We start from the raw sequence: 22,942 nt of genomic DNA on the forward strand, positions 1-22,942 counted from the left end.
TATTTTAAATTTACATTTTTTATCATCGAAAAGAGAATTTAAAAGCTTAGTTTCACCAAGTCCGAATTTTGAAAAATCGACCGGTTACAAATTGTCAATTATATAACATTTAAAATTGACCGCATTTCGTTTGCCTTATACGCGTTTTCTGCAAATTATAATTTATTCATAAAATATAACTTAATTAATAATTGATTTTTTAAAGTAATTAGTTTAGAGATGATCAATTTTAAGTTTTGCAAGTTGCAATTCACAAATTTAATCGACGATAATAAAGTCAATTGAAATTGGTGAAACCGGTCCTCAATTCGATAGAAGGTATTATCTTGAGTCATCAAATGTAGCAAACTATATATGTACGAGTAATCCCCACAGTGGGGATTACTTAAAGTCAAGGGTGAATGTGAAGTAATACAGATATGATGCGGATACGATGTGAAAGCCAAAAGCGTAGATACGGAATATCACATGTCAAATAATGTGTCCAAATAAAGTTTACAAAATTCTTTATTTCCTATTCTTTCTTATATATTAATATGTTAATATAGAACGTGACGCACGCGCGTACACACGCACGCCCATACGCGCATGTAAAAACGCCAATAGAAAGGAATATACATTAGACGTACGATCATTTAAATGAATTTTGCCTAACTTTAAAGACCTGATGATTCAAGGACGAGTACGGCGAGTAGCGAAACACGTCGTCTATACTCAGATTACATCTTAGTATCACTACACCCGACGGGTTCACCTTGACCTTGATCTTGGTCTGTGGCGTCAGCACTCCGTAATCCACGTCCTCGTACAAATCCTGAAAAGGATACAACGATTACGATACTTCCGAATTCTTTTCCCAGAGACATTTTCTGCCGATCGAGCCGCGATTTGCTACAAACCTCAACGCGATAGCCTCCGGGATACTGCAGACCCAGCTCTTTCAACGTGACCGACACGTCCGACGGCGTGCCGTCCGTTCGTCTGTTGACGAACGCGATTGCGTACGAGTAGTAGTTCTGGTAAACTGGGGTGATGGGCCTTGCCCAAATCTCAATGCCCTTGTACTGCAATCGTAAGTTATCAATGGATCACAATCGCGTGAGGCACATCTCGACGATATTGTTTTCAAACGAAATTATCGCCACTAATGTGACTAAATATGACATTCCGTTAAAACTTGCATTTCAGCTAACTTATGACAACCGTGATATATTCACACTAATATATTTCGTGGCACTGACACGTTCGACTCTTAAGTCACACTCACTTTGTATATCCGTCGACCTTGAATGCCCAGCGGATCTTGGTCCACGGCGATAATCTTTTTGTTCTGCAGGATCGCTTTGTACTCTGGCCTGATGGTCCTGAGATCGACGGACATGAGCAACGGCGCCGCTAGTATAGCCCATATCGCCATTTGCGTTTTGCTCTGCTCATAGCTCAGGCCGAAGTTGCCGATGATCAGCATATCCGGATCATTCCAGTGGCCGGGACCAGCGATGGGCACGATCACGTCCTGATTATTACCGTAGTAATCGATGATGGTCTCGACACTGGCCCAGGAATCCTGGATATCGTCAAAGTTGCGCCAGAGATTGCAGTGTTGCGCGATCGCGGTGTAGTTCGGCTGAAAATACGACGATGACGTCAGTGATTGAAAGAAATAAATCAAAGAAAATGCTTACCTTCATACCAGCATAAATTTGATAAACGGGCCAGCTGCAGGAGTATATCATGTGCTTTCCAGTCTGATTCAGGTGATATCCAAACTCGGGATAGCCTTTCGTAAACACCACAATAATTTTAATATTGATTTATTTAATTAGGAGAAAGAGAGAGTTATTGATTATTTATGGGATATAAATTTCTACCTCTGTCCATGTCAACGGGATGTGAGTAACATCCGTCTAATTTCACGTAATCTACGTCCCAGGAAGCAAACGTAGCAGCATCTATGTCCAGGTAGCCCAATATACCTGGGTATCCGGCACAGGTATAGTTACCGTAATCCTCATAGATACCGAACTTGAGACCCTTCGAATGCACCTGAACCAAAATAACGTCTTTAATGAAGCATTGTGCAGTCACAAGAGAGTGTTGTGAGTCTGGGAAAGGAGCCAAGTGTGCGAAATTACTGTACAACTAACGGACATTGAAACGGAGAAAAGGGACATTTCTAGAGCAATTGTAAATTTAGTAAATTACATAATCCGAAAGGCTCTTCATGCCATATGGGAATCGCTCTTTATCCGGCACAAGTTGTCCATTTATATCCCTCTCTTTTTCCAACCAACAGTCATCCACATTAATGTATTCATATCCTACTGCAGCGTACCCTTCAGCCACCACTATGTCTGTCATGGTCCGGAAGAGACGATCACTGTGAAACACACAGAAGACAAACCAGTGTAATTCTCTCTGCATTTACTACACCGAGTATAATTCTATCCGTGTATACTGTTCAGGCTGTTGAAGGCTCACCTTATACAATTGTCTGGATCGTTCTTGCAATCGGTGTTGCACCTGAATCTCTCCCACGCCAGCCATCCCATCGGCGGTGTTTTGGCCAGGCCATTCTCCAGCGCTGGGACCAGCGTGACCAGCGACAGGAGGAGAGCACAAAGGGACCACAGCAGGCTGTCGCGCAGCATTCTGTAGAAAGGTAACAAAGCTGCTCTCAGTGAGTAGGATGAGCGATGAGGTTCGGCTACCAGGTCGGCAGCATAGTCCGGGGGCGCGAAGCGGAGCAGGTTTCCCGTGACAGGACGATCGACGGAGAGGTCATCAGGGGAGTCCGCTGGCTAGGAGGAACGACGACGCGCGAGCTGGACGCGCGTTGTGATGTGCGAGGCGCGCCTACCGTACTGATCTGATATAAGAGGTAGACTCGCTCGCGCGCTCGCTCGCTGCCGCCGCCGCCGCCGTCGCCGCTGCCGCGAGTACTTTCACCCAATGCCCCATTTCATTTTTACGCGCGATCACCGTCGCCGACTCGCGCGTCGTGCCGCGCCTGCCACTCCGTCCGCCGACGGGCGAAACAAACGTCTCGCACGTAGACTTGCACCGCGGGCCCGTTGGCGTTACGCGGGCATAATCGCGCGCGCCGAGATTCCCTACGCCGAGCACATCATCGGACGCCGTGCCGCCCGTGTGGCAGAGAGGTTAGGAGACGCACGCCCGCGCGCGCGCGAGACAGGTTATAGATCACGTCTGCTCCGGCCTTGCGAAATCTCCGAAATCTTGCGCGAGCTTTTGCCTCCTTCTCCCTCTGCCCCTCTTTGTCTCTCTCGCGAAAGAATTCGAACGCGGATTTTCTCCGGATTTCAAGCTTGCTTTATTATAGATTCTTTTTTTTTTTTTACTCCGTCTCGTCGTGTTGGGGTTATCAGTATGTATTGTTGAAGGAACTTTTGAATTTTTTATCGATACCTTGATATCTTTTCGATTGCTAAAGTGCTGTACTGTTTCTGACAGCTGATGCGAACGCTTCGTTTCGACTTCAACAACTCCCGAACAATCTGCGAATTCTTTCCTCCTAAATCACGAATACGCGACTTCTTTATACTGACGAATGGCAAATTAATAAGATAAGCGTCCCAGTGACTAACATGTATCGAATACATTTGTATAAAACTTATTATTATTTACAATTTCTTCGGAGAGGGGAATCTTATATTAGATGCTTCTGAGCATCCGATGGAGATATTAAATTCAGAAAAACGGGAAAACTGTTTACCAAAATGCGCTACAGACCGACGTAGGAAATATTATTTTATCTTTATGTTTAACATTCTTATCGGTCAAAAACCTTACTTATTATCAACATTATTATTGATCTTTCTAAAGTAAAAAAATGAAGTCAAATGTCGTCTTAATGACGTTTTAATAACATTTTTAATGTCAATAAATGTTCATCTTAATTGTTATTTCAACCCTAAAATACTTTTCATTATAATATTTAAATACTTAATTGTAATCTTTAAATAATAATAAATTATAATTAAATTTAAAAATTATAATAAAAAAGTATTTGAGATTAATAATAATAATAATAAATTTTTGGTAAGTGTCCAGATATATATACATATTCGGTCATTGGAATGTTTATCTTACATAATATTATGATAGAATTGATTAGACAAAATAAATGATTAGATAAAAAAAACAAAACATTCGCGTGTCCTATTCTTTTTCGCTCAACGATGTGGGGGAATAACGACCGAGAGTTATTTACCTTTCTAAACGCTTTACTTTTTTTTTATACTGATTTACTACACTTCAAAAATTTATTTTACAGACATAGGACGAGAAGCGTAGCTCGCGTTCTTCGTGGGAAAACTACGCGCGCGAGATGTCGGGCGTTTCTCCGAAGGCTACTGGAAGATGCTAAACAATGATTACTATGCGTCCTTCGTAATTCAAATCGACGCGTCAAGGCTCCCTCACGTCTAATTGTAATAAACGTATGTGAGAAGCGTCGTCGGAAGTCAAGGTTCATTAAGAGACGTCGAGGAGCCTGCCGTTTTTTTTTTTTCTACATAGAAGGTAGGCCCCCCATCGCTAAACTCCCGTTGACGCTCTGATTTATACCAATACTACAGATCTGGCCGACGCTGATGGCTGGCTTCGCTCGTCACCGATAAAAATGAAAGCATCGTAGAGACCCGTGGAAGGGCGGTGACGTGGACGGCGCGCCGTTAAAAGAGCGAGAGGAGACAAAGCGAGAAAACAGAGAGATCGCTCGCGCGACTCGACGGAGGGAGAAAGACGACGACAGGCAGTGGTAATATCGCGAGTGGGAGAGGAACTCGCGGTGAACTCGCAATCGTACAGGATGCCTCAAAAGTCGCCCGATTGTTTTCCGAGCTTCTAAAACATTGCACTCTTTCCGAATCCCGAAACGCGACCAGCCATCGGCTGCGAAGGATTATTGCTATCCGATACAAAAATTGTTTATTCTCGAACATACATATACTTATACGGTATATGTTTATACCAGTTTCTTTCTTTTGGTAAAAAAAATTCTGTTTGATATTAGAATAATAATAGTAATAATAAGAAGACAAAAAATAATTAAAACGATAAGTTCTGTATCGTTTTTTTTTACAAAAAGTTAAGTTTGGAGAAATGAATAAATGTAATTATGTATGATTTATGTACATGAGCATTTTTTAATGTCTTATAAGTATCAAACAAATTTTACAAAAGAAAGAGATTAATATGAACATGTTTCGTACATATAATTATATATTTTTATATAAAAACATTTTTAACGTGAGGGTTCTAGTTACTCAACCGTTGCCATTCTCGCTTCCTCTCTTTCTCACTTTCAACACGATATTCGATACGTTATTGTTATTGCGATTATGTCACGACTGCGTGTTATACTACGTGAACCAACGTGTACCAAATTATTTCCGCATATAGTGCGGGCGGCACGCCACAGCGCGAGCCGAGAAAGTAGCCAAAGTAGATGCGAACCGGTTGGCAATCTTTCTTCTAGTCGTCACTCCACGGGGGAAAAAAAAGGAAAGATGAGTCAAAGGAAGGAGAGAGAATTTGGGAATACCTCGTTGAGAAAGAAGGAAAGCAGCGTTCTCTCGTTTATCCTTTGCGCACAATTCTTCGCGCACTTGATCGTTGAACGTCAAGTGTGGGGTACACCGCGGTGTGATACCGGTTCGTTACAAATCACGGCAATAGATTGTGATTTCAGGTCAAAACGTAGATTGCGCGTTATTAGCGGTTCGAGAGCCATACCGGAAACGGCTGCCCACGAGTGTAATTGCCGGCGAAAGAACGCGCGCGAGAGATAATTGAGAAAATTAAGTTTATTTACGTTCCTTGATTTTCTGGAACACTGCTGGGATCTTATCGGGAAAATCAGAAACACTCACGCTGGACTTGCAATATCTTTTCTTATCGCACTTGAATTTTCAGATTTAAATCTCTCGAAATTTAGATTAGATCAAACGATGGAATTTGACGATATCATGCGCATCTATGATTGTTTGTTTTTGATAATTTGCAATATTGATATCGATATCTCATTGTGTAATAATGAGATACAATAATGCACAGAAGCGCCTGTGCTTTTTTTTTCTCGTATCTATAGCGATTGTAATTGAACGTTATAAAAAAAAATTGTTACATTACCGCGGATTATGTGACAAGTAGTAAATTCATTCAATATAATTTACGCTTGAATGGCAAATGTTGCGTTTCAACCATCGTAAATTAAACGTCTCCACTTCAGTGAAATGTAAACGATCGCGTAAAATCCTCATGAAGAGACACGCTGTAGTAATACCCGTCTCCCGCGCATTTCTTTGCGAAGAAAGACGTAAAAGAGCGCAGCTTCTCGCCTTCTAATTTCCCCCTCCTCCCTTCGTCTCGGAATGGAGAGTTTGATTTCTTGCACGCTCGCGTCTCTCTCTCTCTCTTTCTCTCTCTCTCTCACTCTCTCAGCCAGGCTAATTTTGCTCTCTATCTCAAAGGGAAACGAGAGGAAAAATAGAAGAGGGGGAGAAAACTGTCGAGAGACCGCGTAATGACATCGAATTAGCGCCGCGTCCTAATCGGAGGGCCGCATTAGAGAAGAGCATCCGCGGGTCGAGGCCGATGAATTATTCCCATCGGCTCTCGCATTCTAAACTATCGTAACCCTGGCACGGTCCACATCCACGCTCCATTCGTCTCTCGCGGAATTGTCCGCGACCGGTACCACCACAGCGTCGCCCGCATTCACAATTTGCATCTCCCTTCCCCTCCGCCCCTCTCCTCGATACCGCTTATAGCGCGTTTCCGAAGGAGAAATCGAAACGGCAAAATTTCAGATGACGAGGAGGAATGGTATCCGGTTCGAGAGGCGCGTCTTAGCCTCTTTGAAAAATTATTTTTTACATCCTCCGCGAAAGGAAGTTTTTTTTTTTTTTGATCGGATCTCTTTTACTGCCTTCTAGAAATGCGCGTCTTCTTGATCGTCGACAATAGAAATCTGTATCCGCGCGGCGAATTAAACGGCGCACGCGAGCGTGCGGATAGCGTAGAGCCCCCTCGCGATTCGTTGTCTTCGCATGCACACGCGATCAATGTTTTGCGCGTAACGAATTGAAAGATGCGAAAGGAATTTAAAAAAAAAAAAGAGAAAAATTGACGTACCTTTTGTCTGCCACGTGTCGCGGCGAGTGCTATTTTATTGCAGCGCGCTCCAACATACGTGGCCTATATATATATGAACGACTTGTGGATGTGCCCATTCTATAAATATATACGCGGGCATTTGTGTGTTCGAGAGTTCTGATTGTAAAAATCGCGCCTTCCCTCCCCACATCGCGTTATCGCGCACCGCCTATTCGCGGACGGCCCCTTTATCTTCGTCGATAAAGTTTGGATAACGATTGGATTACCTGGGTGCTTCTTTTTAACGGCGCGGACGCTACTTCGGCGGTAAACAAGCCGCGGCAAACAACGAATTATCGCACGTCTGGAACGGGAGTTCCCGAACGTTACTCTCTCTCTCTCTCTCTCTCTCTCTCTCTCTCTCTCTCTCTCCCTATTTCGGACGCGGTAACATTGGAGCGACGCATCTTTTTGGATATCAATAGAACGGATCCCACGCGCCGCGATTCGTTAAGCTTCAACTTGGCACAGTTTCAGAACAGTTGCACGCAATTTGCATCGCATCGTCGTGTTTTATTTTCGACGTGCTCCAGCGCGAAGCGCGACGTCGCTTTCGCGTCCTTAAATGGCGATCGCTGAAACGAGGGAGGGAAAAAAAGATTATTATAGATTATTATAGATTATCGTTCAGTAGAACTTGATGAAAATTTGGATGTGATGGAAGGGAAAAGAAATCTCATGTTATTTCGGATGGATAAAACTAACTTTATTTTGGAATTATTTAGATAACAATTACTTTAAAGTGCACAATTAGTAATAACTAATTAAGTAAGAATTTTGTCGCTTTGAAACGCAGATTCCTGTCATTGACACTGTACATTTTTCGAGACTAGAATCTCGGGGAGCGCGAAGATAAGAAAGTTGATTAAATAACGATATCTCTTTTATAATAATAAAAATTAATTTATCGCGTATGCTTACAATTGACAGAGATGTATCTTTTGATTAGCTATAATAAGATTAGAACTCGCTGTGAGATACACTGGCTATCATTAAGAATTAAAATGAAGGGAAATAAATAGCAGCCCGTTTATCGTTTAATTACAAAAGTAAAATAAAATATATAATATATGTATTTATGTATTTATACATATAAAAAGATACGAGACATTTTTGCTCTAACAATTGGAAAAGAGGATTCGCAAGCAGGTGTATGCCGAGTTTTTTACATTTACTTTCCAAGCAGAATTTTGCGAGTGGCGCCGATGCTTTGACCAGCCTGGGTCGCACCCTTGTTGGAACCCGCTTGAAGGCCGATCATCGTCTGGCCAGCTTTCAATTGTTCCTCCGTAAATTCACGTTTGCACTCCTCTGCCGGCTTAGGTCCTAGGTAAGGTCCTTTCCATTCGGGATGCTTGTATGTCTAAAATGAACAGAGATGTATTCGATCACATGACGATAATTGTATCGGTAAAATTACTTCATTTTTTATGCAAGAAAGAAATCGCTGCAAAATTTTAGTAAAAATTGGTGATGATGAATAAGAAACAGAAGACAATACCGTTCGGCCGAGCGCGAACAATGTCGTTACTACTTGGGCTATATCTTTCTTCTCCCATAAGTCTACGGTCTGAAAAACGTCGACGTCGTCCACCCCGTATTCTTTTAGTGCCTTTTGAAACCTGCAACATACATTCACAATGTAGTCATTGCATAATCGATACAAGTGTCTCGTCGGCCACTACTCACAGATTGATGTTTTCCATCATCTTGAACTGTCCGCCAGAAGTGTTGATCTTTGGTACGGATCCAGGAGAGAGTTTGTTCATGACGTGGCATAGGACTTGGCCGTCCTTGAGCACTTCTTCGAAGGTCTCACCAGGAGGAAACTTCTTGCCAAGGACTGATTCGATCCATTCCTGTGCCTCCCTCTCCTGTTCGGGGTTGCGTTTTGACGCAATCTATGCAAAATGATGCGCAAACCTTAGAATTCCAGCGCATTGTTGTTCAGAAGGAAGGAAATGAGGATATCGAAATCGTATACAGAATCGGTATACAGAAAAAAATGCTTTATCTGAAAATTTAGCTGAATACAGATCTGAAAATCATTTTGATCATCAAAATAATTACGAAGAATATTCAAGTGGGATAGATAATGCTGCGATTTTGACATTTCAACAGTCAGCTTGTGCATCCTGGACAATTATTTTAATGGTAACAAAATTATTTTTAGATCTGTATCTAGTTAAATCTTTAGGTATTTTAGCAAATTTTTTTTTGTTTGTTATAAATTGATTTTTTTGTTTAAATCTCGACTCTCCAAAGGATCAATACTTCAAGTATTCCGAAGAGTTTCACTTCTCTCGAAAAGAACATATACACGTTTTTTTTACATATTATTGATGCAAAATTTCCTGTTTGCAAATAAAGGAAACAGATTTGGAAAATAGATCACTGTATAATTGCACGTAGAACGAATCGGAATGAATTACACCACACGATTGAAGTATATGTATAGATACCTTAGCGCGCACTTGACGTTCTAGAGCCATCCTTGTGATATTTTCCAAAAGACTGAAGTGCCGCGGCTTCTAGACGCTGCTTTTTATACGTTCCGGAGGTGTACGGAACACCACAGTGGGCCAAGTCGGGGGAAAAATCCGTCCAACAACGTAAGAGGGTTGTATACGGGGTGTTCTGCGAGAAACGTTCCGACGGAGAGAAATTTTTATCCAGGCCAAAAGCGCAGTCGAGAATTCCTCGTCTTACGTTCGGGTGCGTCAGGTGTATCCTCAAGGCTCTCTCAATATCTTATCTTCTTTCCCGTTGGTTCAATGATCCGTAAACGAGACGCAATCGAAGATACTTTTTTTCCCCCATGTTCCATGTCCACACGATTGGACGCGACACCCCGTATACGCGACGCAAGCGTGCGTGATTCCACACGTTTCGGCATTCTAATATTAGCGGCTTATTCAGTTAAACAAGAAATAGGTTTTCCGAAATCCGTAGAGAGACGCAGCTGCTGTGAAAATTGGGCAGCTTAGTAATGATCATAGCATCCGGTAAATAAGCCGAAACAAGATCGTGAAACATTTGCGTGAGCGTGTCGTTGTTGCGTTGGCTACCTTTTATTAAAGCGAGCCAATGTAATAAAGCCACTATTAAGGGTTTTAGATGCTAATTATATGTCTCTAGTATTTGTTCAAAAAATTTCACGGAAAGAGAATGTTTTTTTTTCATCGAGAGTTTCAAAATCAGTTGCCTTAATCGTTTAAAGATTTTCCAATTTCTTATTTCATTATGATATAACATATGATATTGTAGCTTAATAATTTGAATCGAGAGATGATGGAAGGAAACGAATAAACGAGAAACAAACAAAAAAGACGGACTTATATTCTTTATATTATACGTGACGCGGTAGATTTAAATCCGAGTGATTTGAATGGATCCTTATTGGGAGACAGAAATGTCAGATCCGAGAATCGTCCGATCCGTTCGAACAAAGCGACTCGCGTTGTTCTCCCTCCGATTACGTTGCATATTCCAACACGTGGCTGAGATCGGTATGGGGCGTAGGCAACGTGTCGAGGTCCTGACACAGAAGGAAAAAAAATTACGGTCGCCCTCGTTGAAAGTGGGACGTGCTACTTTTAAATAGTTCTCTGTCATATGGCTCGGGTTATTATTGCGCGATCCAGATTTCGCGGCAGATACTCGCCTCTCGTGTGAGCGCGCGAGATAGAACCGGAGAAAAATATGGAAAGTTATAGGCATCCCGAGGACGGGGCTGTAAAAGTTCATCGTTGATTTACGTGGACTAATACGGGACGAGAGTCTGAGGCAGCTCAGAGAATATCAGAGTTCGATGACTTTAGACGATTTTATTAACTGATTGATGACAAATTAACTGATATAAAAGAAAATTGTTGTACATATAATGAGAGATACGTTCTTAAAGAAGTCGCAGAGTGTAACATCCAGAATGAAAAGTATAAGCTTATACGATATCCTTCAGTTACAAAACAACGTTGGGATTCGCGGGTTTTTATTATATTGCGTAATTTGGGCCTCGCGTGTCAATTCAAAGGGGATCATTTATTGGCTGGATGGCGGACCGATGAATCACGTTTAAATTTAAGTTTTCTGCGCGCTTCCACCACTAGCTATAATCTCGTCTGCTTCGTGTCGAAGGCGCGTAGGCGTTTTTTCTGAGAGCGCGAGGCTGATGATGAGGGCTTTTATTTATGTTACCCTAAGTATGAAGTTACTGCTTACCTGCTCGTTCGATCTTAATTATACGTTGAATACAATACACACCTTTTGACTCATATTTGCAATTTTTTGATGAAAATCTGACGTATTCTATATAAATGTATTTTGCATTAATTTCAGATGAAAACTAGAGTAAACTATGTAATAGCGATAAAAGAAATAAACAGAAAATCTCTCCTCTAATCCAAAAATGTTCCATCGGAACCAATAATCTCTTCGTACATTTCTTCATCAGTCTTTTCTTCGTTTGGTATAAATACGCGGTTGTGCGGGGCGCGATTTAAAAAATTTCCTTCCCGCTGATGTAACTTCCGCTTCTTGCTGCGCAAAATAGAAAACATGAAAAAAACTTAATGCTTCTACTTGATTATCTTAGCTCGACATCTCAAATAAAAGATAAGTGAATGGGAGGATGAATAAAATTATATATTAAAAAAACTTGTTCATTCATATATAACTCTCACTTTCACTTATTTCAATAATTGTTAACTCTCCCGTGAAAACCATCATCATACTATTATCCTTTTTCATTTACGATTTACTTTTACAATTTTCTTTTCGTTTCTTCATGTATTTATAATGTATAAACATTTATACCTCGTTCTGAGTCTGCCTCTTTTGCGTTGAACATGTAAAAGGATCCAGTGTTTGCGACGACGGTTTATCTTCGTCACTATCGATTAAACTTATGGATGTAGAGACCTGGAGGAAGCGCGATTTGAAGACAATTCGTAATTACGCGCAGACGCAGAATTTTCATATCATTAATTTTATGTTCGGCGGAACGGTCGGTAATCGATAATTACTATAATCGTTCACTTACATTGTACAGAGTGTTCGTGGATTCACTCGTGAGCTTTCGATCGCCGATCGATTTTATCTGCGTCATTTCCGTGGCCTCCAGCAACTTCCCCTGTAGATCCTTATTACGATCTATAATAAACTCATAATTATTCTTTAAGCTGGCATTCTCAGCTCTCATTTCCATCAAGGACTTGTTCAGCGCGTTGTTCTCCTTCTTGACGCCACCGATCGTCTTGTTCAGCTGTTCCACAGTCTTTTTCAACTCGGCCAATTTTGTTTCGTAATTGTTCTTTAAAGCCGACACTTCTTCGGCATGCTTGGTTCGCGTGTTTTCATGTAAAACCTCGGCACTCTGCGAAGGGATTCGAGAAAATTTTCCAGAATACCGAGCTTGGGGGAAAAAAGATTTCATTAATTCGTCAAATTTGTTTACCTTAATCCTTGTGCTTTCTCGTTTTGTAATTTCTTCGTTTTCCCTCTGGAGGGTCTTCAACTGCTGCTGAAGCTCGGTATTGGTAAATTCGTTGGCGCTCTTAATTTTTTCTACTGTCTGCTGCATCTCAGCGTTCTGCTTTTGCGCAAGCTGCAAGTCTCTCTGTATGTTTGAAAGCTTATTCTCGAGATTCTTGGAATAATCCATTTCGTTGGTTAAGTTTTTCTCTATTCTATTTACGTCATTGACGAGACCTGCTTCCCTTTGCTTCATTGCGCTTAGCGTCGCTTCTAAATTGTGAATCTAGAATATAACGCATTGTATTAGCAAAAACTAATATTATATTGGACAAAATTATTAACATTAACTCACTCTTTCCGTTTTTGTAAGCAGTTCTTTTTCCCGCATACTTTGATTCTCCGTTAATGCGTCGCTCTTAGTACACGTCTCGTTATACTTTGCCGTTATCACTTCGATTTGATTTCTGTTATAAAAAAACACGTTACTTAATAAGTCTAGCAATGAGACGTAATCTGAAGGATATTTTTGGTTTCGAAATATTCAAGAAATTTCATAAATTTAACTACTTACTTATGCATGAAAATTTCATTCTGAAGTTTCGAAATAAGCGCATCTTTTTGCGCGACCATTTCCGCAATATTGTTTTTGTCTTGCTCCAACGTGTTCAATCGCGATTGTAAAGTTTCCAATTTTAATTGCCGTTGTCGTTGTTCCTGTATAAAAGAAATAAAGTACACTAACGTAACAAAAAATTTAATTCTAAAATTAAATTATTACGAAATAATAAAAGCGAAAAAAACCAGAAGAAAAGAAATTTTCAAGTTTCTCTTTAACATACTTCGACAAGCATTTTCTTTTCTTCGGCGTGCGCGTTCACTATTTCATTTTTCTGCGCATGAAATTCACGTTCGGCGTTCTCCGCTTGTTTTCTTAATTTATTTTGTTCTATCAGTGCCTCTTGCATTCTAAAAAAATAAAAAAGCTACTCGGTTAACACCCGTAACTCCGTCCGCTCAATTTATTGCGTTTGACGCGATGACTTACTTCTCCTCTTGAAGGAGCAATTTGTTTTCTAATTGTGTGGCCGATTTCGCGATGTCACTTTTCTCCTTCTCGATCGTCTGCAGCCGCGATTGTAAATTTTCGCATTCCTGCACCATCCGTTGCTGCTCCTAAATTAGAAAAGTCAAAATACACCGGTCAACAATGCAACGTAAATCATCGGCGGCAGAAAAGGATCTCTTTTAAGAGTGCGCCTAAGACAACGTACTTTGACGAGCGTCAGCTTTTCCTCGGCGTGCGCGTTCGCCAATTCATTTCTCTGCAACTGCAGTTCGTACTCGGAGTTTTCTAATTGCTTCCGCAATTTATTCCGCTCCGTCACCGCCTCTTGTAATCTGATTCGCGAATAATGATTTTCAACAAAATTTTACTTCTATACACAATGTGCGTAATGTCAACCATCGAAAGTGAAACGAAAATTACCTTTCCTCTTGAAGCAGCGAATTATTTTTCAATTGCGCGACATAATTCTCCACTTCTGCAATAACAAAATTAATTATAATATAAATTAGTTGTAACAACAACAAATCTAGAAGCTCAAAGTTGAAATATTTGTTTTGTAATATATGTTAGAACGCGCCTCTCGATCTCGCGTCGTCCCGCTGCAGCTTCTGGATGGCTTCTTGCTGCTTCAGAATCACGTTGTCGAACATGTCGGACAGATTAGTGCGGTGCTGCTGAAAGCTGGCAAGGCTCTCTCTGATGTAATTGAAATACTCTGTGATATTCTCGATGTACACCCAAGTGGCGTTCACTCTGTTGTTGTAAAAAAAAAAAAGAGTCGCAGAATACAGGAGAAAGATTCGTTACGATAAAAAATAAAAGAGAGAAAGAAGAGGCGAGACTCACTTCGTCTGAATTTCCTCCTTGTTGCGCATCTCTATCTCCAAGGAGGCGGACAGGGAGGCCTCTACCTCCTGGCTCTCTCGCAGTTTCCGTTTCAGACTTTGAATCACGCGTTCCTGATTCTGCAGGACTTGCTGTTTGCCATCTTGCGTGTTCGAGCTTTCGGCTTCCTGTTATTCCCGCGAGGCGTTTATGGAAGTTCAGAGTAACCTTTATCGAACTTTGATTAACTTAAGCGGCGATTAAGTTCAACCGGTAGGAAATAAAACTTGAGCAAATATACACGAAAAGAATAGTTTTGTTGAAAGTCTAAATTTTTTTTTTTTAATAGACCTATAAATAATATTAAGAAATTTGCGGAGTGCCTCGATTGCAGTTTATTTCATCAGGGTGAGAAGCAGCTTGATAATATCGAGTATTATATTGATGGATCCTAAAAATAATTGATAAAATATAAGAATTGCTAGAATATATCAACACTTCTTGCAGCATTTGTCGTGCATAATTGTTTTGTTGATCCAATAAAAATTTTTTTAGATCCGAATTTTTGGATACTTTAACAAAACTGTTCCTTCCGATGTGAATCATTGACTCTTAATCTTCCTTTCGGTGTCAGGCAATAGAAGAAATTCTTTTCTTATCTCCATGTTGACAAAATGGAAGGCAGGCATTGCCCGACAAGTTAATCGTCGATTAAGTTAATCGGAGTTTGATCGGGATCACCATTAGAAAACTAAACTATGGGAAACTAAAGAGAGAAGACAAAGTAAAGCTTGCGGCAATTCGCACCTCTTCCGCTTGCTGCAATGGAATATTGCTTCCCGTTCGGCTTATCCATTGTCCGATCAGCGTATCGATGAACTTGCCGCCGCTTTGCGTGACCGGGCGAGCTTTCTCTGCAAGTTTTCGCGGGAAGATTGATATTAAAATCAATTACACGCGGAAGCGGAGGACAAAACTTACCTTCTTGCATAATATTTTTCTATTTTTCACGTGTTTTGCTTTCAATTCAACATCAATTTATTACGGGACTACCTGACTCGTCGGGTTTCTACTGCGTCTCGTCAAATATGGCAGGTGGCCATTGTTGCAAAAATAAAGAATCGAAAAAGCTAACTTCAAGCCGTTATATCTTCCCAGTGATATATCAGGCAGGCCATTTACCATTTAATAAACTGTTTCATTGTTGTTTAAGAAACGTTTAATTGATACGTTTTCGTGGTATATAAAACTATTTAACGTTTATTAAATTGTTGAAATGTTTTATATAAAAATAATATTTCAAACTACTAAAAAAATATTGAAATAAACATAATAAAATTTTACAACATTTTTACAACCATGTAAATAATAATCCTTGGATTGCAAGATTTTTAGATTTAGATTTTCTTAAAAATAATGAATATTATTCTATTTTTTAATTATTTGGTTTATTTAATATTATATACTTTTATTTTATAATTATTAAAAAATCAGATATACAATGTTATAACTCAATTACTTTTTCTATATTCACAGCACAATTCTTAAACCCCAAAATTAAATTATTTTTAGAAAATAACAGCGCCCTGCAAACAGAGATATTTTGTATTTATCGCATCTTACATGCAAATATACCGCAACGTCCTCTGTCGGTAGATCGTGTAAGCACTTCGGAGTCCAGCGACTCCAAGTCGGTGTCCACCACGAGCTTTTAGGTTATATTAACCTCTGCAGTGAAATATTGAAATAACAATATCTCGAAACGAATATTTCTAAGAACAAACGCTCGCTCTAATGTCAGCTTAAGAATGTGTATTAAAAATAAACATTGAGGCAATAAATTTGATAAAAGTTTAGTGTTTTGATGCAATGATATTACATTCTGCCGAAGTCTGAGAATCTCGTACACCCTTCTTCCAGTATTATTGTCGCAGGATTTGTAAAGGGCTGACGGTTTGAAGAGAAATTTGTTTCAAGGGACGATTAGTCATGTCAGGACTGTTCGAGCAAATCAAGCTGCTCTACGATCAGGCGTTGTACTGCAATGTCATCTCCCTGACGAATCTGGTGCTCTCTCTCAGCGAGCACAATACCGACCTGCTGCCCGGCTACAGCAAGTTCCACGTGTACGTGTATTACGCGGACGCTCACTTTCATCTGGGCAAGTATCGCAGGGCGGAAACTCTGTACAAGAAGGCTCTGCAGTTTCGCAAGTGTCTACTGAAGTCTAAAGGCACGGGAAAACCCATGCTGGATGGACAGAAGGATCTGCCGTCGGATGTCAACATCAAGTATCAGATCCACTTGTGCCTGGTCAAGTCCAAGAACCTGCAGGAAGCGCTGCAAGTGCTGCAGAGCATCCCTGGGAAGCAGCGCACCGCCAAGGTGAACATGGCGCTGGCCAAAATGTTTCACGAGCAGGGAATGGAACGGTCTGCTATTACTACATACAAGGAAGTTTTGAAGGAGTGTCCACTGGCACTAGAAGCAGCTGAAGGCCTCCTGTCTTTGGGAGTGAAGGGTGTAGAAGTCAACTCCCTAATTGTTAGTTCTGTCTCTAGTTCGATGAACTTGGAGTGGCTTAACACATGGATCAAGGCTCATGCTCACATTCACAATAGGGAATACACTCATGCTGTGACCACGCTCAGGTCATTGGACAATGTTGTTCTGCTCAGGGATAATTTTAATCTATTGACTATCATGGGTGAGTGTTATTACTACGCTGGCGACGATAAGAATGCTCTGCTGTGCCTGAGGAGAGCTCGCGTTATTGAACCAGATATAACAAAAGGGTAAGTTTGATATTTTTTTAAGATTTGTTAATACTGAATATTTCTTGAGTAACCTGATTTAGAGATTATCAATATTTTTTGTTAACAGAATGACATATTTTTAATGCAATAAGGTAGCTTATAAGAAAACTTTTTGTGTTAAATAAAAATGTGCTATTCTATTTTAAAAAATATTAATAACTAGCTATGCCCTGCCACGCGTTGCTGTAGCTCTCTATTCTTATGCTACGTTTTTTTCAAATTTTCTTTGCTTTTATTGTTTAACTTTCAAGAGCCTTGCTTTACTGTTGCTCTTTTTATTTTATTTTTAAATAAGCATTTATCTATCTTTAATAAATCTAATATTTATTTATTCACGTACTTCTAACTTTTTTTTCTAAAAGCTGCCATGGATTTAGAAATCCATTCAAAAGACTGTTTAAAATAAGTTCCTTTTTTTCAATAAAATAACAGCCATATTTATTTTTCTTATTACCTTAATTTAAACACAATAGAAACATTTTTTACCTCTCCCGGTCTCTCCCCGTCTCTCCCATCTCTCCCCGTCTCTCCTGGTCTCTCCCCGTCTCTCCCGGTCTCTCTCGGTCTCTCCCGGTCTCACCCGGTCTCTCCCCGTCTCTCCCGATCTCTCCCCGTTTCTCTCCGTCTCTCCCGGTCTCTCCCCGTCTCTCCCGATCTCTCCCCGTCTCTCCCGATCTCTCCCCGTCTCTTCCGGTCTCTCCCCGTCTCTCCCGGTCTTCTGTATATATCTCAGACAGAAATATTTATCATTTGTTACTTTTCTGCAGAGTGGACATGTATGCCGCAGTTTTGTACAAAATGCACCACATTAAAGAACTGGAGCGGCTGATACCGGCGATAACTGCCAACAACGAATGTACCGGCGAGATTTACGTAGCCATGGCATACTCTTTGTATGCAGCTAGAAAATTCAGCAGGGCAAATACTCTCACCGCTCAGGCACTAAACCTGAATCCTAACGATATAGAGGCTACGATATTACGGGGCAATATTCTTATTGAGCAGAAGAAATATCAGGACGCTTTGTTTTTCTTCAGACACGCCGTACAATTGAAATCATATAGGTACGAACCGCACAAAGGCCTGGTAGATTGTCTTGTCGGGATGCACAGGTTGCGAGAGGCTCTGAATATCGCCAGTAGCTCTTGCAAGCAACTTGGCCATACCGCTAGGGTTTTAACGGTGAGTAAAAAAATTAAAAAGAAAATTTTCCGCAATATAACTTCGAAGATAATATACTTAATGTAATAATATACTTTCATGTTTGCAGTTATATGCATCCGTTTTGATGAAAGATCCTGTATCAGTGAGCAAGGCCAAGAATCTTCTTGAAAAAGCATTGTCTCAAGATGAGGTCTACTTACCCGCGGTATACTTGCTCGCGGAAATATACGAACAGGAAATGAATTTGGAAGCAGCCATTGAATTACTTGAGAGACAGGTGGAAATTCACTCTACCTGTAAGCTCCATCAGACTTTAGGAGATCTATGGGCAAGAATGCACAATGAGGAGAAGGCTCTCGATCATTATGCCATAGCTTTAAAGTACATATTCCATTTTGTAATCGTTGATTTACATATCTTAATAAATCTAAATATATATAAACTTATTTTTCTTTTATCTTCAGCTTAGACCCGAACAACAGGAGGGCTATAGAGGGAATGCACCGGTTAGACAATTCCTCTAGCAAACTGGATTCCGCTTATTACATGACCGTCGGTGAGGAACAGGCCGATACGACTTACGATGTTGGTGATGGTCTACCGGACACAGATAACGACGAGGCGCCTGAGGAGAGTGAGACTGAAGCCATTTGGTCGGATATGGATTTAGAAGCCAATAGCCAGTAGTCATTTTTATTGCAGGAACGAATAGACAATGAAGATCGGTCGAGGTTTCGGCTTCGGACCAATTCCACATTACAACGGATTATTTTAAAATGAATCTTGGGAGAATAATTTGTTATGAATGAAATGAGACTGAGATTGTTCGTGATTAATATTATTTGAGAGTAATACATCGTAGACAATTTACTTGTTTTTATAATGAATTCAATGATTGTTGTACCATCATGGAGTTCTGTTGCCTACTTTAAAAAATATAAGGTAAATGCGTTAAATTTTTATTATATATAATTTCTATTATGAAAATATTTTTTTATAAAAAGGTGAACTATATAGTGTTGTTAAATTCAAGTACAGGAAGATCAAGACAAACCAACATATATATATCTGTCGTTTAGTATATTAATACAATTTAGATTTCGTTAAAACACAAAGCGCAAAGTATTCAATAATAAAATATATACATATAGATCGTAAGAAGTTATAATAATTCCTATATCGATGTAAAACAATATCACATCATTTGCAGAATAGGAAAGCTTATCACTGGCTCGCGATTTGCCAAACGTGCTTTTCCGTATCTTTTACACCTGATATGTCAGTATTGTCAAGGATCCAAGCATAAGCCTTAATAACCGGAAATATACTCGTATCTATGTAACAATACTACATTTGTCAACAATATCCATATATGTATATATTGTATATACATAAAATTAGATATTTTAAAGAGTGCCATTTAAATTTAAATTATATATAATATATATAGATATATATAAATATATATACATACATTTGACAATACATATATTATCGTAACAATACTGGGCTTTTAGCGACAAAGATAACGTCGCGCGACATATAAAAGAATTGATAACAATTATTCACAACATTTCTTCTCGCGACTCTGATAAATATATTGCGAGAGAGGTATTGATATTCGATGCAACAATTAAACTTCATATGTGCAATGTAACAATTCAAGTTTTCCTATATGCGTCGGTTGCCCGCGAAATTGCTTATGTTTCCTTACGTAACTATGCATCAACAAGAATGTAGAATTTACCGGTCCAAGTCAAGAAACACCTCGGGATTAATTTACGCGCATGACATACATCTGTAAAATATTCACTCGAGCTTTCATATTCAAAAAATGGAAGCTTATTAATTCAATTGTTAATCGATCTCGCGAGAATTTTTGTTCATCCAGCCGGTCAATTCGTCAATTGTAGCGATTTTTCGTTTCGTTTATTGCGATTTTTACTTCTTCAGGAACTTTTTCATTTGCTTCGTTTGATGCTGCATACTGTATTGAGCGTTCTCGGCCTTCGTGATCAGGGAGTCCAGCTTGTTCAGATGGGATCCCATTTTCTGGCCGAGATCGATCTGCTTCGGCTGGACGCCGCTGTCCGCCGGCTGGTCCGCCGCGACGACGTCGTCCGACGACGTCTCCACCGTCATCACCTCGTCGACCGTAGACTCGAGCTTCTCCTGATTTTCCTGCTCCGCATCGGGATTCGGCTCCTCGGGCTTGTGACGCGGCGTCCCGCCGCGAGAACTCACCTTCCCCTTGAGCAATGTTCCCAGACTGCCACAAACTGTCTGCGGAATTGTTTGTTTCGTATATGATCCTCGTTCTCTCTATTCGTTGCTCGCGAGGAACGAAGGAAACGCGCGATGTCGATTTAAAAACGTGTAATTGTCGATTTATTTGTAATTCGTCAGGGCGGAGTTTACGAACAATTATTCATTTAGTCGCGCGGGGCAGGAGGGAGGCGTTATCAATTTGCGAACGGGTAAGGACATAAAGCGGCCCGTGGTATCGGTCGTAAAAATTCTATGCTATCGTTATGACAAAATAATAATTAATTCGAGCAACATGCGAAATAAGCGCGCGCGCAGGTCCGCGCAATTAATTATCCCAAGTCACCTTGAATCTGTTGAGCTTCTTCTGCGTAGAGGTCAAAATGGTGTTCAGCTCGTCCAGACCGCCGCCGATGTGCCCGGCCTTCTCGTCCGCGTAATCCAAGTCCTGTGGAGATAAGCGCATCGTCGTTAAGAGGAAGAGGAGGAGGGGAGGGAGTAGTAGAGGATGTCGTGTCGCGGACACGCGTGAACGGCCGTCGTCGTCGGCGCTAACGAACCTCGGTTATCCGAACTCCCGTCCTACGTCAGCGATTTATTCCGCGACGATCTCTCGCGCGCGGTCCGCACGTGGACGCGCAACCCGATTCTGCTGCGTAACGTCTGTCGCGAATGCGATATCGCATCGTAGGTGCATTAGCCGTTCGTAAACACGAATGCGAAAGAGAGCGTCGGATGAATGAGAAGAGAAGAGAGAAATAAAAAAAATTGTACGACAAAAAAATGTATAAAAGTTTGACGCAAAAAACTACATTGATTTTATTAATAGATATTAATAATATTAGTATGTCGATTTAAAAAAAAAGAGATTTCTAGTAGCCCTGCTATTTTGTTTTTTTCCGTCCTCCCGAATTGTTGGTTGCAGCGCGAGGCGCGACGCGATTTACCTTTAATGCACTATCGTCGTCGCCGTCGTCGGGATGACGATTCTCGCTCTGCGACTGCCGCCACTCCTCCTCGCTGGGCCTCGGCAAGCCCAGCAATTCTGCCCTCTCGCATGCGTGCTGATAGTCCTCGGACATCGCGGGTCCAGGTCCCAACTGCACGGCGACGACGACGACGGCGGATCGCGGCTACCCGGAGCTACGTCGGGTGGCGTCGCGACGAGCGTAGTGCGTCCGCGAGTGCTCTCGGACGCGTTATTCCGCGGAAAACGCTGCGCCCTTGGCGCGAGGCATGCATCCCTCGAAGAATCCATATTGCCGCGGGAACTGCGCAAGCCCGTCCGAAGGCGGGCGGAATTACGGATGAAGCGCTTCGCGACACCCTCCGGAGGGTGCAGAACCTCGATCGGGATGATCCCGATCAAATATTAACTTTCCGGAGGCTGTGCAATAAGAGAGCTTGATATATGTACGCACGAAAAAATAGAACGTTTAAATAAAACATGAGAACTTGTAACGGAGCGATTTCGATAGAACTCAAATGTAAGAAAAAAAAAGCTCCCAACGCGAAGTAACGAGAAGTGACGTTGGATCGATGGTTGCGGCTGTAGGTATGACTGAAAAGCGGCTTTCGAGAGCGATCGGTTTTATTTATATGGAAGAACAGAGAATAAAACGGGGTGCTATAGGGATCTCACGCAGTCAATAATATTGATAAGTATTAATATTGAATCGGTAGTATTGACAGTACGCATCAATATTTTTACAGCCCAAGATTATTTCTACGATTTCTGTGTCATCCATGATTGTGGAACTATATTTATAATTGGCAGAAATACTGACGCGCAGTCCTCCTCGCGTGGTCATTATCGTTGTCGATATTCCTATCGCACAGAAAAATTTGCATCATCAATATTCCACATTGTTTTATCAGTTTTAACACACGATTAATAATACTGCCGGCAGAGTTGGATATAGTAACTAGTTAAAAAGTTAATAACCTTTAACTCAATTATTAATTAAATTTATTTGATGATCCATATTGCAATTGTTCATTTAAGGTGAGCTAATTTTTAAAAGAGCACTACATTCTAACGTGATATAAAAATCGAAAATTAATTCTTAATTTAATTTAACTTAATCTTAACGTAACTGAGTTAGTTTTCTTACTCTTATAACGTAAATTGATAAATTACTTTATAAAC

The 22,942-nt window shown here is 40.7% G+C and overlaps 5 protein-coding genes across 8 annotated transcripts; 1 reads left to right on the forward strand and 4 right to left on the reverse strand.

The window, feature by feature from the left end:
• Positions 1-489: 489 nt before the first annotated feature.
• LOC105839861 (alpha-N-acetylgalactosaminidase) lies at positions 490-7,265 on the reverse strand. 4 transcript variants are annotated; one of them, XM_036294480.1, is made up of 8 exons: positions 3,430-3,638; positions 2,482-2,652; positions 2,206-2,380; positions 1,872-2,046; positions 1,686-1,780; positions 1,268-1,627; positions 900-1,064; positions 490-814 (listed from the first exon to the last, which is right to left on the reverse strand). In XM_036294480.1, exons 1-8 carry the CDS (start codon positions 3,621-3,623, stop codon positions 632-634), a joined length of 1,518 nt encoding a protein of 505 aa, XP_036150373.1. In that variant the 5' UTR covers positions 3,624-3,638; the 3' UTR covers positions 490-631. The 4 variants fall into 4 exon arrangements, with proteins under 4 accessions (XP_036150373.1, XP_036150375.1, XP_036150374.1 ...); XM_036294482.1 differs by lacking the exon at positions 3,430-3,638 and adding an exon at positions 2,861-3,349; XM_036294481.1 differs by lacking the exon at positions 3,430-3,638 and adding an exon at positions 7,162-7,265 and having other exon boundaries at positions 632-814.
• Positions 7,266-7,866: 601 nt separating this feature from the next.
• On the reverse strand, positions 7,867-9,772 carry LOC105829144 (muscle-specific protein 20). Its single transcript, XM_012667804.2, has 4 exons — positions 9,645-9,772; positions 8,872-9,083; positions 8,684-8,804; positions 7,867-8,545 (listed from the first exon to the last, which is right to left on the reverse strand). Exons 1-4 carry the CDS (start codon positions 9,672-9,674, stop codon positions 8,354-8,356), a joined length of 555 nt encoding a protein of 184 aa, XP_012523258.1. The 5' UTR covers positions 9,675-9,772; the 3' UTR covers positions 7,867-8,353.
• Positions 9,773-9,923: 151 nt separating this feature from the next.
• Positions 9,924-15,499, reverse strand: LOC105829141 (probable DNA double-strand break repair Rad50 ATPase; the record flags this gene model as incomplete). The annotated part of the gene is made up of 13 exons (XM_036294483.1): positions 9,924-11,721; positions 11,998-12,102; positions 12,224-12,556; positions 12,638-12,940; positions 13,010-13,121; positions 13,229-13,371; positions 13,497-13,623; positions 13,703-13,830; positions 13,929-14,055; positions 14,144-14,198; positions 14,301-14,476; positions 14,570-14,736; positions 15,356-15,499. Coding segments are annotated over 13 exons (2,010 nt in total), but the record flags the coding sequence as incomplete, so codon positions are not given.
• Positions 15,500-16,017: 518 nt separating this feature from the next.
• LOC105830892 (anaphase-promoting complex subunit 7-like) lies at positions 16,018-19,678 on the forward strand. Its single transcript, XM_036294478.1, has 4 exons — positions 16,018-17,343; positions 18,132-18,546; positions 18,635-18,909; positions 18,993-19,678. Exons 1-4 carry the CDS (start codon positions 16,538-16,540, stop codon positions 19,213-19,215), a joined length of 1,719 nt encoding a protein of 572 aa, XP_036150371.1. The 5' UTR covers positions 16,018-16,537; the 3' UTR covers positions 19,216-19,678.
• Positions 19,588-22,021, reverse strand: LOC105830891. Its single transcript, XM_012670574.3, has 3 exons — positions 21,741-22,021; positions 21,140-21,241; positions 19,588-20,811 (listed from the first exon to the last, which is right to left on the reverse strand). The coding sequence occupies exons 1-3, from the start codon at positions 21,873-21,875 to the stop codon at positions 20,470-20,472; spliced, it is 579 nt and encodes a 192-aa protein (XP_012526028.1). The 5' UTR covers positions 21,876-22,021; the 3' UTR covers positions 19,588-20,469.
• Between the last annotated feature and the right edge of the window lie 921 nt (positions 22,022-22,942).

This window comes from Monomorium pharaonis, unplaced genomic scaffold, assembly GCF_013373865.1.
Source record: "Monomorium pharaonis isolate MP-MQ-018 unplaced genomic scaffold, ASM1337386v2 scaffold_261, whole genome shotgun sequence".
Classification (NCBI taxonomy): Eukaryota; Metazoa; Arthropoda; class Insecta; order Hymenoptera; family Formicidae; genus Monomorium; species Monomorium pharaonis.

Coding starts and splice junctions, on each gene's coding strand:
- LOC105839861 (XM_036294480.1), bottom strand. CDS start 3,623: ATGTATTCGATACATGTTAGTCACTGGGACGCTTATCTTATTAATTTG. Junction 2,653..3,429: donor GCAATCGAAAAGATATCAAG/GTATCGATAAAA, acceptor ACCTTTCTACAG/AATGCTGCGCGACAGCCTGC. Junction 1,628..1,685: donor AAATTTATGCTGGTATGAAG/GTAAGCATTTTC, acceptor TCGTATTTTCAG/CCGAACTACACCGCGATCGC.
- LOC105829144 (XM_012667804.2), bottom strand. CDS start 9,674: ATGGCTCTAGAACGTCAAGTGCGCGCTAAG. Junction 8,805..8,871: donor ATGATGGAAAACATCAATCT/GTGAGTAGTGGC, acceptor TGTATGTTGCAG/GTTTCAAAAGGCACTAAAAG. Junction 8,546..8,683: donor TGTTCGCGCTCGGCCGAACG/GTATTGTCTTCT, acceptor TGTTCATTTTAG/ACATACAAGCATCCCGAATG.
- LOC105830892 (XM_036294478.1), top strand. CDS start 16,538: ATGTCAGGACTGTTCGAGCAAATCAAGCTGCTCTACGATCAGGCGTTG. Junction 17,344..18,131: donor GAACCAGATATAACAAAAGG/GTAAGTTTGATA, acceptor ACTTTTCTGCAG/AGTGGACATGTATGCCGCAG. Junction 18,547..18,634: donor ATACCGCTAGGGTTTTAACG/GTGAGTAAAAAA, acceptor TCATGTTTGCAG/TTATATGCATCCGTTTTGAT.
- LOC105830891 (XM_012670574.3), bottom strand. CDS start 21,875: ATGTCCGAGGACTATCAGCACGCATGCGAGAGGGCAGAATTGCTGGGC. Junction 21,242..21,740: donor ACGACGATAGTGCATTAAAG/GTAAATCGCGTC, acceptor TTATCTCCACAG/GACTTGGATTACGCGGACGA. Junction 20,812..21,139: donor AGAAGCTCAACAGATTCAAG/GTGACTTGGGAT, acceptor ACAATTCCGCAG/ACAGTTTGTGGCAGTCTGGG.